Raw genomic sequence first — 14,321 nt, forward strand, 5'->3', positions numbered from 1 at the left:
TGACACTCTCAGATGCCATGTAAACCACAGCACAGAAATAAACAAAGACGAGGAAGAAAATCCCTAAGTTACCAAGAAATTGTTTTGAGCAACATACAAGTGAATGTTGTAACTTGTCAGTGGGGTACGGGGGAATTTCACAGGAGATGTAAGCACTTGCGCCTCCTCCACACTGGTATTTATGGAAGTTACTAACGCTATTCACCTTGCTTAGGGTGAGTATTCGTTTACTGCTTTAACTCAGTGGAAAGAACAAACTTTTGAACTGCTAAAAGCACACGGGATGCCCAGCACTGAACTGGTGAACATTTGCACAGATTTTGTGATAAAAGCAGTGAAAATAAAAAGTTCATTTTCAATCAACCACAAAAGCACATGCCAATGCAAGAACCCCAAAGGCACGACTTTATCACCACTTTTATGGGATGCATGAAGTTTCAGCTCCTTGGTGGTGGTGGGGAAGGGGGTGGGGAGAGAGAAGTACAGCCCTACCTTGCCCTTGGGGAAAAAGATAAAGAGAAAGCAACGCAAAACTTGTTGGTGAAAACTACAGTCATATCAGGAAGAGAAAAAGACCTGCAGGATAACCACAAGGCAAACATGATTAAAACGTCAAGACATTTGACACCGTTGCTCTTCTGTCAAGCAGCTTCCTGCTTTCGTGAAATGCACAGATAAAGACAAGAAACAAGCATCCGAGGACATAAGGAAAAGTCTAGAGATAAAAACATGAAAATTCATCTGTTAAAGGAGGAAGGAAGAGAAATGCAAGAGAAAAAATAATACTATAAAAAATTAAAGTGAAATTTAAAAGAAGAAAAAAAGTGGGTCATTTAACATAAAAGCTAATTGTTCTCATACTTCATGGCAATTTTAATGTTACTTCTCGGATACCTTCTGCTACATACAGAGCCCATCTCATCCTGCTCATTAGAGAACCAAAACACTTGAATTAACTCACCCACAACCACAGGAGGAGATCTCTTCAAGACTAACCATAGTCCTAATGTTTGAAATCTACCTCCCTACTGCAGTGATACGCACAGGGTCATCCAGAAGCTGCACACAAGATTACATCAACAGGCTTTTTAAACAACCTTAAAACCACGCAAGTCAACTATTCTCATGCTGTATTACATGCTGCATCTTTTTCATAATATCCTGGAGAGCGGTAGAACACTGGAAACAAATACTACTATTGACGTTTGCACCACCACATTAATTAACTTCTCCCTTGGGAAAGAAAAAAAAATAGACATCAGCAAGTAACGAGCTGCTTAGATTTGTCCAATGGAGACGTCTCCCTAGCTCATCATCTTTAATTTCCCTGACATACAGTCTCCTTAAAGTTGCTTAGCTGTGCAGCTATTTCTGAGCATTGTACCTTATCTGCCCTTGCTGTTACAAAACACACCCTTATGACAGTAAGTTAAGAAAAAAGGGAAATGGCCAAGCTTTCAGGAAATTCTTTGTGAACTGGTCAGTTTATTTGTTACTGTCCGAGTTCAAGGTTCTATGAGTTTCCTTTGGGAGGAGGAGAATGCGAGAAAATTTGGGATAAGATAATGGATTTAAATTACAATGCTTTGGTGAAATAAAGAGATTCCTTTGTAACAGACCTTTGAGTCATTTAGACCTGACACATGCGTTTCAAAACTCCTCGCTATGCAATTTCATAAAGTCCAAAATCAGATCATATTTACAAGATCTCACATTGCTCTGGAATTACATCCTGGCCAGTCATGGTGGCTGCTACTCCTCTGCACCTCATCTTTGCTGCTGACTCTCATCATCAGTAGGGAAACACTACACAAGTTCAACCACAAATGCTAAACATGACTCAAACACAGTCCAGATACAATACTTAGCACTTTCAAAGACAGGCAGTATTTAGTTCTCAGTTTTTGGACAAAGCTAAGATGCTCTGCACATATCACAGTCCCAACCCTAAACGAGTCAATCCAACACATCCTTGAATAAAGGTCCAAAAATCACAATGCACAGTGATATAAACCAGTCTGAATGAGCAGCAATGCCACACTTTAGAGTTCTCAAACACAGGATTGTACCATAAACTTCACCTGCCAACAGAGACAATGAGATAACATGCACGATTGAAATCCAATTGCTTATAGACTGTAACGTAACAGCTATACACTGTGTGCTAGGCCCCAGGATGCAATTATCTAAAGTAAGAACAGCTTACATGAAGGATAAATTGGAAACTCAAGGATCAAAATCACCAATTAATTCAGTAGTATCTACTCCATGTTGCAGCACAAAATCGTTACTACTCCACTTAATGTGTAAGCGGTAGTGTTTATCCTGGAAGAGTGGGCATATTTAATACTTCTCTGCAGCATAGACCCAGGAAACCAATATGCCCTTTGCAATTAGTGCAGTGAGAAAGGAAGACCAGTTTCAATTCTGCGACGTGACTATGCCCTCAATTTCAAAGGCAAATAAATCTTCAGATTAGGAACGCAATCACTTAAATGGCTATTTAGAGAACAATCACATCTGAAACCCTTTGTCTCCTACATGTTGCTCACCTCTGAAACCCTTACAGACAAAGAAGTCCTCAAGTGACTCTTCACTCTGAAAAGAAACCATCACTAAAGTCCTTGAATACAGGTAAGAACCCTTACTATCAGCTAAAATTGAGAGAAAGAGACAAAAATTAGTGAATAAGAGAAACTGCAAAGTTAAGGCTGCGGATTGTCTCACAAAAAGAACGGCAATGTTTGTGTGTTTCAGGTGTTACCTACTTATGCTTTCATGTCCAGGAAGCCTGAGCTCTAGGAAATATTAAAAATTGAAATTATTAGCCCCACTTGCAAAGAGAAAGCATCCAAAATCCATTACCTGGGGACAAAGATGGAGTTGTGAAGGAAGTTCTCAAAGACTTTCCGGTACTCCGCTTCCTCCTTCTCAGCTTGCTTTTCTGCCTCTGTCTTGGGGCAAGCACAACAAGGTCCTTTTTCTCCCCCACAGCCCTCTGGCTTGGTGGGTTCAGTAGCTTCTTCTGTATCAATGGTCCCATCAGCATATCTTCGAATTGGGACTTTATCTTAAAAGAAAGGAACAGAGGCAGCTCGTTTCTTTTCTCTCCATATTATAATACAGCAACAAACCACGTTTACCCATTCCCTTCTACTTTCTGTTATTCACCAAAGAGTTGTGAAGCAGGGCATAGGCTTTAGCTCTTGTAAATGAAGTACACTGGCAGGTAAGAGTCACAGACATTTCAACACCACATTTTGTTTTCCTACCTTTGGAGCAGTAATTGTGTCTGTAAAGGTAACTGTCCTGAGGTTGCTGCTGCCATCGTACGATGTAGTATGAGAGGTTGCCATTGGGAAGAGAGGGAGGATTCCATTTCACAATCAGTTGGGATGAGGAGTTGGATGCTGAAATAACATCCAAGGGAATGGATGGCACTGGAGGGGAAAAAAAGAAAAAAAGAGAAGGCAGGCATTTAAATCTAGAGCATTCTACAACGCATTTCAATGCAAGCTTTTCCCAATGCAGGAAAAAACACCATCCTATTTCAAAGAAAAGATTTTCTACTTATGCCCCACCAACAACAGTTATTAAGGGTTCAACTGCAACGACCTACAGTCCCAATCCGAAGTTGTACTTAAATTTAGCTTCACCAATGGGACAAAGTCTGAAATCTTAACTCCAAAACACTCTCATAGTTCCCAACGAAAATAATGTTTGAATAACCACAGAGTTTTAATTCAAATCTTAATGCTGCTTTCAGTATTACTTAAACTTTCTAGCGTTATGCACATCATCTCCACATAAATTCCATTTCTGTATTAACAACAGAACTTGCATGATAATGTAATAAGCACACTTGCAGCATTATCAACCTCTTACCCAAGAGCCCAGGAGCTCACCTGCAGCATTGGTTCGGATATATACAATTTCACTTTTTGCTCCATGAATATGATGGTTTTCCATCATTGTGAGGGTAACAGCCTTGACATAAATGGCGTATTGAGTCCAAGGTTTCAATCCCTGCAGTAGAATTCCAGGATTGTTCTCCTTGTTCGGTGGCAGGTCAACATCAACCATGTTCCAGCTATTGGAGCCACACGCATCTTGCCCATCATACTCAGTCACATTTTTGAATGGCCTGAAATATCAAAAGCAAAAAAAATACAAAATATTTATTTTCTGCTAAAAAGCGTCATATATTTATGAGAGTGCCTCACTTCAATGTTGCTCAATGAAACAAATAAAGCCTACTTTTTTCCATAGCAGAATAAAATTCATATTTATTTCCAAGCACTATAAAATTCAGAGTGCAGCTTTAGCTGCAGGTCTTACCTTCAGTCACTAGCAACAAGGCAAGGTTCTCCAAGAAAACACTAAATTTATATTTTTTTAACCAAAACAGACAGTAAAGTGCTTCATACATACTTAGCTAAACATATATGGAACAGAAGCAACTCAAAACAGTAATTGATAGTGGCTGAGCTTTTTACTATAAGGAACCTAAACCTCCATGACTGGCCTTGACCAGTCCAACAAACAGGCTTTTCTTCCCCTTTTACTTCCACACAATACAAACACACTTACATATGCACGTAGTTCTACTGTTCATAAGTTGCAACACTGGCGCAAGAGCATATGAAGTACTATTCTTGTTATTAATTACTATCATCAGCAGCACTAAGTTTATTTCATCATAGCACACCATCACAGTGATATTCTTTTTCAAGCGATGTTGGATATTAACAATTTGTGCTTGTGTCTCGCAGCCTTGCTCTGTATGTCATTACCAGCATTCTGAACCTCCCCCTTTTCACACCTCCAAACTGCTCAGAGAGTTATTAGTGTGCTCATTTGCATTTTTGACTACTTTAAACCTGAGACACTACAAGGATGTGCAATGGCAGAGACATCTCCCACAAAATTAGGATCTCTCCAGCAACTGCCCCACTACTTCATTATCAAGAGATACTAATGCAGAAAACTACCAAAGCTAGATAATCTAAATAACCCCAAAACCTGAGTAGACAAGTCATCACAGTGATAGGGCAAACTCCTGATCTGTGACGCTCTCTAGTCAGTACTATGACTAGAGAAGAAAAAGATCTCGGTAAACATGACATGACTTACGAAGAGGTCCAAATTAGACCTCTCAGAACAGCCAAGCCATCCCTTTTTTTTTTTTTTTTCCTCCAAATTTGAAATCCATTTGTAGGCTTCAATCAAAACAATCCTCTTTTTAAAGGGGGCTTGTGCTCCACCAAGAAAAGAATTTTAACAAAAGCAAGACTTGAGAATAAAATATGTAAACTGGATGAGATATGTAACCTGCATGAAGTAGGAACTACCCGAAGGACTTTGCTGACTAACTTTTCTTGCTAGTAAACCAAAGTCAGAACAGAATTGTCTACTGTCTCTCAGACTGTCCCAATTAGTCTGGCAACATCTACTTACGCTTCTTTGTAGTACACAGTGAAGCTAATGAGATCTCTATAATCTGGAGGGCGATATCGTTCCCACGTTAGTTTAATCCGATTCTTGAGCGTGGTGTTGGAAACAAAACGCAGAATGTGGCTTTCACCTGCAATACAAAAAGACAAGACATGACAGAGTTAGCATCCCATCGCCTCTTAGTTTTTGCTGTTTCTTAGGTATCAGTTTTAGCTAATTTACCTTTCCAGTAGTACCTGTGATACCACAGTATACCAACAGCCTTTGTCTCTGTAGAGCTTCCTATTTCATGCTACTACATTTGAGTGCTTAGCGGTAAGCAGTAACCTTGGCAATCATTTTAGAATATGTTGGAGCTACTTATTATTATTTTCTCTGAAGCACGTTTTCTTCTAAAGCATCATCAGAAAGCTCTTGAAAACTACTTCAGACTCTCCCTGAGCGAGGAATGGAAGTTTTGTTTATTCACAGGACTGGTTTAGAAGCACTAAATTCATCATCCAACTCCAATACACATGCAAAGTAGTAACTGGACTCTGTGTGCTCACCTTCCAGGACAACTTTTGACAACTATAATTTGTTTTTCTGAGGAATGGACAACATGGAAAGGACAAAGGAGTTTACATACCTATTCATGAGAGGCTGGACCAAGAACTCCAAAACTCAGCTCATATACAGCACAACCATTTGATGGCAGCAGCTTCCAGCTACTCTTCTGAACTGAGCTGGATGGAAGCTGGCAGCTTTGAAATGAATGGCTTCCCACTACCAACTCACTGAGCTTTCCAATCCAAAACAAAATAGCATATTAAAAACTTAATTCTTGGATGAAGAAATTGTGTTCTAAGTGTCAACTGTGAGTTAGTTTCTAATGTTTCACAGAAGTCTCTGAAAATAAAGAGGTTTTCACCCTCATGTACACTGGCACTATTGGTGCTATCTTTTCAAAGGCAGTTTAGCTTTTGTTGATTCTCTTCCCCTTCTCAGAGTCAGAAAGCTTTCTGTAATGGTTTTTTAAAAAAAACAGGCAGCGGCTGGCACTAGCCTCAGTGGTAGTAAGGACTGGCTGTGTGTCTGTAACTCTTCCAGGACTGCAAGCCTTTGCTCTATTGAATGTGCAGAGAATGGAGTGTGCTTACAACAAGGATCTATGCCATCTGCATTTATGCATCATGCCTAAAGAGACATTCAGCCGAGTACGTGTCCTAGTTTTGTAAACACATCCAGAACAAGGGGACTTGATTTATACACAAGATCTATTTTAATTTACCCAGCTCCAAGAACACCATAAATAGACCAAAGAAAAATGCATTTCAGTTCTAAGAGTTTGAGTATTAGGTCAAATTTGTAAGCGTTCTGTTGTCTTAATTCCTAGATAAGAGATTGCTTTTCAATGTGTTGATTACACCTGGAAACCTGATGTGAAGACTACCAAAGCCAAAAGAGGACTTTCCAATAACTTTGACCATTGCAAAATCCAAAATTAAATGCAGACACGCTGAAGTTTAGGAATACTGTAGAACACTAAAAAGTGTTCTCAATTCAAAATCAAATAATTTGAAAATAAAGAACAGAAAATTGAGTTTACAACGAGCATTTCTAGCAGCAAGGTACAATACTCAGCAGGAGCTGAAAAGAAGCTTGAACATAACAGAAACAGTTTGTTTTCATGTCTGTGGAATTGTTATTCAGTAGCCTCCTTAGTATGAAGAAAGAGTAGATACCTGAGAGAGGAAAATACCTCTAATGATGTACATTTGCAAAAGAAACAGAGAAACTCCTCCTCGTTGGAGCTACTACTGGATTTTATTTCTCATTTCCCAGGTATGCTCCTATTGTTATACGATGCTGCTGTCACAAAAAACGGTATTTGGAAAGCAGTCATCTTCATCAAATGGTTTTTACAGATGAGATAGTGACTATGTAACCACATAACTTTCCATGCATGCGAACATACTTTCACAGCTACATTTTAAAAACTAAACAAGAAGAAAACTGAAAGCCTACTGTAATGTCTGAACTCTAAATACTGTAATCATCAGCAACATGGCAATGTGTTGGTTTGGGTTTTTTTGTGACACCCTCCTATGCAGTTTGCCTCGAGATTTTTTGTGTTTGTTTACTTACAGGAGGCTCTCTCCCCATTGTTCCTTGGATTTATATCTCCTTTGCTCTGTCGTCCCTTGGTTCCTGAAACTTCCTCCATCCGGTAAATCTCAGAAACACACAGTTTAGGATTAAATGCAAAGTACATTTTCCCCTCCTTGATCGTCAAGTTATGATGGTTCCAGTCCCACAGCTGCTGAAGATTGTGGTTGTCAAGCACGTAGAAGGAATAATTCCTAGAAGGAAATTTTTGAAGGAAAAATATTAGTTTTAATTCATAGCCAATTCCAACCAAGAATACCTTAATATAAGCAAACTTTAAACACTGTGTTTCCTCTTATTACTTTAAATTGGTGTTCAGCAGAGTAAAGGATTTTATTCTCTCCCATGGAGCAAGTTTTCCCTGAACGCTCACTTTGGTCAGAGGGCAGGGAAATGACTAACACAGGACTCCAAGGCTGACATCACACCATGTAAAGCCCACTCCAACATGTGTTTTAATAATTGTATAGAAGCTGCAATGAGGAATATAAATCCATGTCCTCTGAACAGCAGGTCTCTGCACTGGATTTTCCATATTGTGGCAAATGGGAAGCAATAACCTTACATACCTTATGGGAGGAAAAGCATGGTGACAATAAAATATAATCGTGAACACAGCTGTCTTGCTTATGTTTACAAAAGCAACTCTGAGAGTTTGCATAGTGAGGTTTCCTTGCCTCTCTGTCTTAGTTTACCTCTTGGCCCAATAAAGATTTCTTACATTGTGCCAAGTACAGTTGTGCCTACACACCAAAACCCGACAGTAACCAGTTGCACTGACTGCACAGCAGAGGATCCACACTTCAAAGTACAGAAGTAGCAACACAGGCAGCAGCACGGGCTGAGCCTGTTCCCTAAGCACAGCAGTGGAATAACGTGAACATCCTTTATTTCCACAGACAAAATTGTGTGTGTAAATCCCACTATATATTAAGAAGAGATACCTGGTACCACTCGACTGTGCTGAATTGGAAAAAAAAACAAAAACAAAACAACAAACCAAAAAAAAAGGTGCAACAAAAGCTAGAGTATAGGCTCTACATCAGCAGCAAGACACCACCTGCAAAGACACTTACTTTTTGGGACAGTAAGGACAGGAATGCACAATTGGGAAATGAGTTAAAGGTCTGTGTAGCTGATGAACCTAAATCAAACCAATCCCTCACGGCAGCATTTATTATACTCTTCTGTGGAAAGTCTCATCAACGCTAACTACATCAACATAAAATCCATTATTAACACAATGAAGCCTTGCAACTTCTGCAAGCCATCCTGCATTGGTAAGCCCACGTCAGTGTAGTTAAACTAGGCTTTCTACACATCCTTGTAACTACAGTCAGAGTTTCTGCAGGGTAACATGGCAGACAAACCATGGGCTCATAAGAAGCTGACATACTACTCATTTATGGTTTTCCTTCAACTACTTCATTTAAAATTTAGCATTAACTCCTCCCTCACCCAACCTGAAGTGAAAACTCTGCATTCTGGTTGCCATCTGCAATGACCATGGTTGCGGTTTCTTCTAACATACCAAAATGCTGAGTGTATTCTCAGAACTATGTGAAAGAGAAGTGGTTTCTCCTATTTCCAACTATCCCCTAATTATCCAGGACTTGACTGCTAATGAAGTCGATACACCTGGTACCACTTCAGATGGATGCCAAGAAGAATGTGCTCAGCTGACAAGGGAGTACATACACATTTGTGCTTTAAATGCATCTTGCCAGGAGAGAACAAGGATGTTAAACTGCATGTGGGATTTGACAGGCATCACCAAAAACCGTGTTTATTTGAGACACCTATTACTCTGTTCCAGATGACTAAAATCCCTGCAGCTCCCTGTGCACTGCTGAAAAGATGACACCACTATAATTAGCCGCATGATAAAGTGATGGCAACTAAGGTTTTCAGGAAAGACCCAAAAAGCTGGACTCGGATTGAACACAATGAACAGAAGTGTGGCTCCACGACTATAGAAACCATCTTAAATATTTAATAACAGCCCAGCCTGTCTGCTGCTCACAACTGGGGCAATTATGCTCTAGACACTAGAGATAACTCTTGTATCAAAGCGATGTGAGTGAGCTTTCAAGAGTGTGAATAAGTGAGGCAAATCAAGCACACACTGGTGTTTTACACAACTACACAGCGATTGGGCCAGAGTTAGGAGTTACTGTGGCTCATACATTAAAGCCATCTGCACAAGTTTGAGCAGCCATCCGAGGCAAGGCAAACAGGTCCTAAGGGTTCATATATGCACTGAAAGTATAAATCAGTGGAAGTTATTCTAGCACCATTCAAAGCACCAGGGAAACCACATTTGGAAGGCTATACACAGTTTCAGTCATAGGAGAGGTGCAGTGCTGGATGGCTTGAAAGATGGAGCAGAGGGCAACCAGTGTGCACTTAGGGCTTAGGTTATAAAGTTATAAATAAAGATTATATCAGACTTTGGCTCTTAACAGCTGTGGAAAAAATCAGGATGCCAAGGAAGATAGCATGGAAAAAATAAAAGATTCACTGTATGAAAACAAAGCAGTGGCAATCAAACCCTGGAGACAGTAACTAAGGGAATGACTGGAGATTATGGCCTGAAGAATAGGCTAAACCTCTGAACAGGAGCAGGAGGCACATCTGGTCCCAGGCCTGCCATAAAAAGCCTGAAGGAGACCTGCATAACCCACGCACACCCACAGGAGAGCATTCCCACAACATGATGTGTATCCCCAACTGCAGAGCACTCACAGCCACTTAATTATCGACTGCACACGTTAAAAACCTGCTTCACATTTATCTGCATGCAATGCTACATCTGTGCACATTCACCCATCATAAAACTATGAGGCAGAACATAAGATCCAAACTAAAAGGAGATGTGTCTGATGAAAACGTTTCAACAAGCTTTCAATCACCCGTTGTCCCCCTCCATAGTGTACAGGACACAAAAAGCTCCTGAAAGGGGTAACGACAGGGTAAGTACACTGATAGTAAGACAGCAATGCATGATCTGTAAAGGCAAGTGACTTGCACCAAAAAGAGAATGAGAACTGGCAGAGGACTGTGAATGAGAGTGTTGGATGCGCTGGCTACAGAAGACGACCAGGCAGCAGAGGTTTATGGCAGACTGACTACCCCAGGCCAAGACAAGCAACCCTGCAGGACATACAGAACAGAAGACGTTCATCTCTCAGTGCTACAATGACAAGAAAGGTAGAAAATCCCACTAGACAAGATAGCTGGGACATCAACCAGTAATAGACAAGAGAAAAGGAAAACCTGTACTGCTTTACATACACAAAACACGCCATGTGTTGGCTAGAAACTGTCTATTGACATGGTATGTGTTCTACACTTGTATCACAGTGTGACCCTGATCCTTGATGAGGGCCTGACAACAGAGTCAAACATACACAGCGCAACAGCACAACAGAGAACACCACAGAGGACAATACTTAAACAAAATGCTCCATTTCATGGTCTCTCTTTAAATAGGTTCATACTTCAGTATTTCCCTACAAGCCTGAACTTTATCAAATTTCCAAAACATTGCTAATGTTCTAATAAAGCTGGTATATTCTTTTGCTTGTGTTTGCCCACCAGCACTTCAAACAGAACCACTGAGATTATTAACAGAATATCTGCCTCTAATAGATATTTAAACACACCTTGCTAATGTAAATTATAAGCAACTTAGAAACAACTGATTTTGGCCAAGAATTGCATCTACAAAGGCACATACATGTGTACGAAACTAGGGGCTTTTATACTAACCCATGGATTTGGAAGTAATACACCTCACTAATACTGAAGTTCAGTGTTTTCTTGTTCGGTTTGAAAAGGTAAACTGGTGAGCTGCTTAAACCCCCCCACAAACCCAGCCTCACCCTTCAGCGTACGAACTCCCCAACTCACTTCAACGATCCCAGGAAAACAAACCGTAAAGTCTTCAGTGAGGAGCCATACAACAGCTAGAGATCCTGTTCACACCTTCCAACAGGCCTGACAGCTCCTGATGCTGCTGCTTCAAAATGATGTAGAAAACAGAGGGGGAGGGCTGTTTTGCTTTTATAGAGACTGTCCCCAATTTACTGCAGAAGTTGAAACACAACATCTGCAACCAGTCGGTGCCACAACAGGATCTCTTCCTCAGTCACCATCTCCTCACTTGCTCCTGAAGGCCACAAATTGCTCGTTTTCCAGGTACCCAACCCAGAGATGCTTTGAGCAGTGCTGCCCACATGCCATCCATCAACACGGCAGCTGCAGTCGATGACAGCAACGAACACGCAGCACCCTGGCAGAGGACAGAGGGGCCTGGCAAAGCAAATGCCATACTAGGAATCAACAACCTGCAACAGACACCAAGACCCCTCCAGCACATCTCCATTTCAGTTTCCCTATTTGCAAAGAGAAATTTTTTTCTTGCCGTGGCAGCATGTCCACTACAGACATGGTGTTCAAAAGATGCAATGAATACTCTGAAAACAAAGTAAATTCCCTCTAAACTTTCCATTTTCTGTGATAACCAAGGCACGCACCAGCAACTGAATAACTAAGAAAGAAATACTGAAGTACTGTTTTGTTAGTCCAGTTCAATTAAAAAAAAAAAGGGGACGGTGGTGGTGGGGTCAGTTGTGTAATGAACAACCACCCTAATGGATCTTAAGTTAACCTCCCTCTCACCCCAAGGCAATGCTGGCATAAACAGCTATTGTTCCAGCAGCCCAGTACTTCCCAGGTTAAGACCCCACTCCCCGTTGTTCATAACTCTGCCAAAGTAATTGTTCAAGCTCAGTTCCTCCTTGCCAGGTGCCTACTTCCATCTAAGTATTTTTGGAAACGTTATTTAGACTGTGCTAATGCCTAAATTATGCTAGGCGTTTTCCAAGCAAAGAGACTGCCCCTGACCCGAAGTATGTAACTGCAGTAACTTCCTAGCATGGGTGAATTTTAGCACAAGTAGCTCTTTACTATAGAGCTATTTTACCTCCTCCACTCAGCCTCATTTTCCTCTTCAAAGCTGTACCATTTACTTCTCTATTTGGGAATCTGATTTAAAACCCTGCTGTTTCCCTTCATATCGGCTCTCCTTGCTGACATACAAGGTACCATAAACATAATTACTACTTGAAACACAAAGCTAAACTCAAATTTAAAGAGAGCGACGGAGAGAGGGGAGAGAAGAAAAGGCAAATTGATAATTGGAGTATCTGTGAGAGCACGCCACATCGTAAGTGGGCTGAACGAGCCTTGTGTTAGGCAAAGTGACAAGCCTCTAGGATTTGCAATCAGAAACAAGCTTTTCCGTAGAGCCAGTGTTCTTACTGAAAGAGACACCGTGCTTTTCAAGCGCAGGACGCAGAGCTGCCCTTTAACTCGCTCTGTCAGATGGTGGAATTTTAAGAATTTAAGACTGACCAAAGACTAGCCTGAGAAAAAGAGGGAGGTTGTGAAGAATCCCTCACACCGTAACTTTATCCTGTTGGGGCAGATAAATCAGACACAAGCAACCTTTCCCATGACCCTCCCACCACCTTTTCTTATATGATTTCCCAAAATTCTTCATTTAATAGTTCTGTCATTACTGAAGGAAGACTTATTTCTCCCAGAGAACACTGGTTTAAACTTGGGATGGCTACTTGATTCAGGAAGAGAAAGAGCAAGGCAGTTTGCTAAAGGACCATCACCACACCTCAGCACTGCAAGATCTGCAGAGAGAAAAAACTTTTGCCTACTATCTCTTGCCATCATAGGAAAACAGGACTTATACACAGCAAAAAGTATCACACATTGTGTAATTAGAGAAGCAATATAACCCACAGCAAACATTTCAAGGAATCAACTTTAGTTTTCCGGACCAGTCTTTTTCCTGCTCAATAGATAATTCATTTAATGTCAGCATTTCAAGGAGATGCAAACAATTGCAACTTGCAATCTGTTTCATACTAGTTGGGTCACTTCCAGTTGCACTCCCTGGTTAGTAAAGTTCAGGTTTCCTTTCAGCTGACATTCTCCATAAAACTCTGCTAAAAGCCAACAGTAAAGAATTGCAAGGAAATCCAATTGTTTCTGAAGACGCTCTTTTCTCAAAAAGAACAAATGAAGACGCTTTGTCAATGTAAAGAAACTCCGTAGAAAAACCTAAAGTGAAAAGCAGCAGCAAAGTTACCATAAAAATACTTTTAATATACTCAATTTAATATGCTGATTTGGACGGTAAACCAAATGAGCGATGACTGTGCAATGGTGTTCATTAGGAGAAGAATGCTGCGTATCAGTGGAAGAGAAGATTCTATAAACAGTACGTGAATGTTTACCAGGAGACTCATTCTCTGCGGCTTTCTATTGAAGTGAAACTGCCATCTACAAATATCTCAACACTTACCCGTCCACCTGTTCCTCTCCCAGAATATACCGCAGGTTCTTCAAGAAAGACAGGGAGACTAATGCATGGGAATGGCGAATCTTCACATACCCTGTTACTGTCTCAATCAGACCCATAAAATTCTCCAGTTCTGAGGCGATGTTATCTACAGTAAGAAAAATGTAATTTTATTATTGCACAATTCATAGCTTTATCTACTATTCTGCTTAATGCAGTATTAGCTCAGTAAAAGAAAATGTTTGTATTTGTTGCTTTTAAAAATGAGAGACACCGGTACTCGCCCCCAGTAACAGTTGCCTGTGCAGACACATGGTTGAAGGGCAAAATAAAGCCA

General features: G+C 40.6%; 1 protein-coding gene across 2 annotated transcripts in view; it reads right to left on the reverse strand.

Annotated features, from left to right (window-relative positions):
• Nucleotides 1-14,321, reverse strand: part of IGF1R (insulin like growth factor 1 receptor) — a 190,619-nt gene that overhangs the window by 31,742 nt on the left and 144,556 nt on the right. For both annotated transcript variants that reach the window (XM_068409751.1, XM_068409752.1), the window contains 6 exons: nt 13,988-14,132; nt 7,582-7,796; nt 5,458-5,584; nt 3,906-4,144; nt 3,273-3,440; nt 2,866-3,070 (listed from right to left, as the gene is read on the reverse strand). In XM_068409751.1, coding sequence (XP_068265852.1) covers nt 2,866-3,070; nt 3,273-3,440; nt 3,906-4,144; nt 5,458-5,584; nt 7,582-7,796; nt 13,988-14,132 — 1,099 coding nt within the window. The remainder of the gene's footprint in view (nt 1-2,865; nt 3,071-3,272; nt 3,441-3,905; nt 4,145-5,457; nt 5,585-7,581; nt 7,797-13,987; nt 14,133-14,321) is intronic.

The sequence above is a fragment of the Nyctibius grandis genome, chromosome 11 (genome assembly GCF_013368605.1).
Source record: "Nyctibius grandis isolate bNycGra1 chromosome 11, bNycGra1.pri, whole genome shotgun sequence".
NCBI classification, from domain to species: domain Eukaryota; kingdom Metazoa; phylum Chordata; class Aves; order Nyctibiiformes; family Nyctibiidae; genus Nyctibius; species Nyctibius grandis.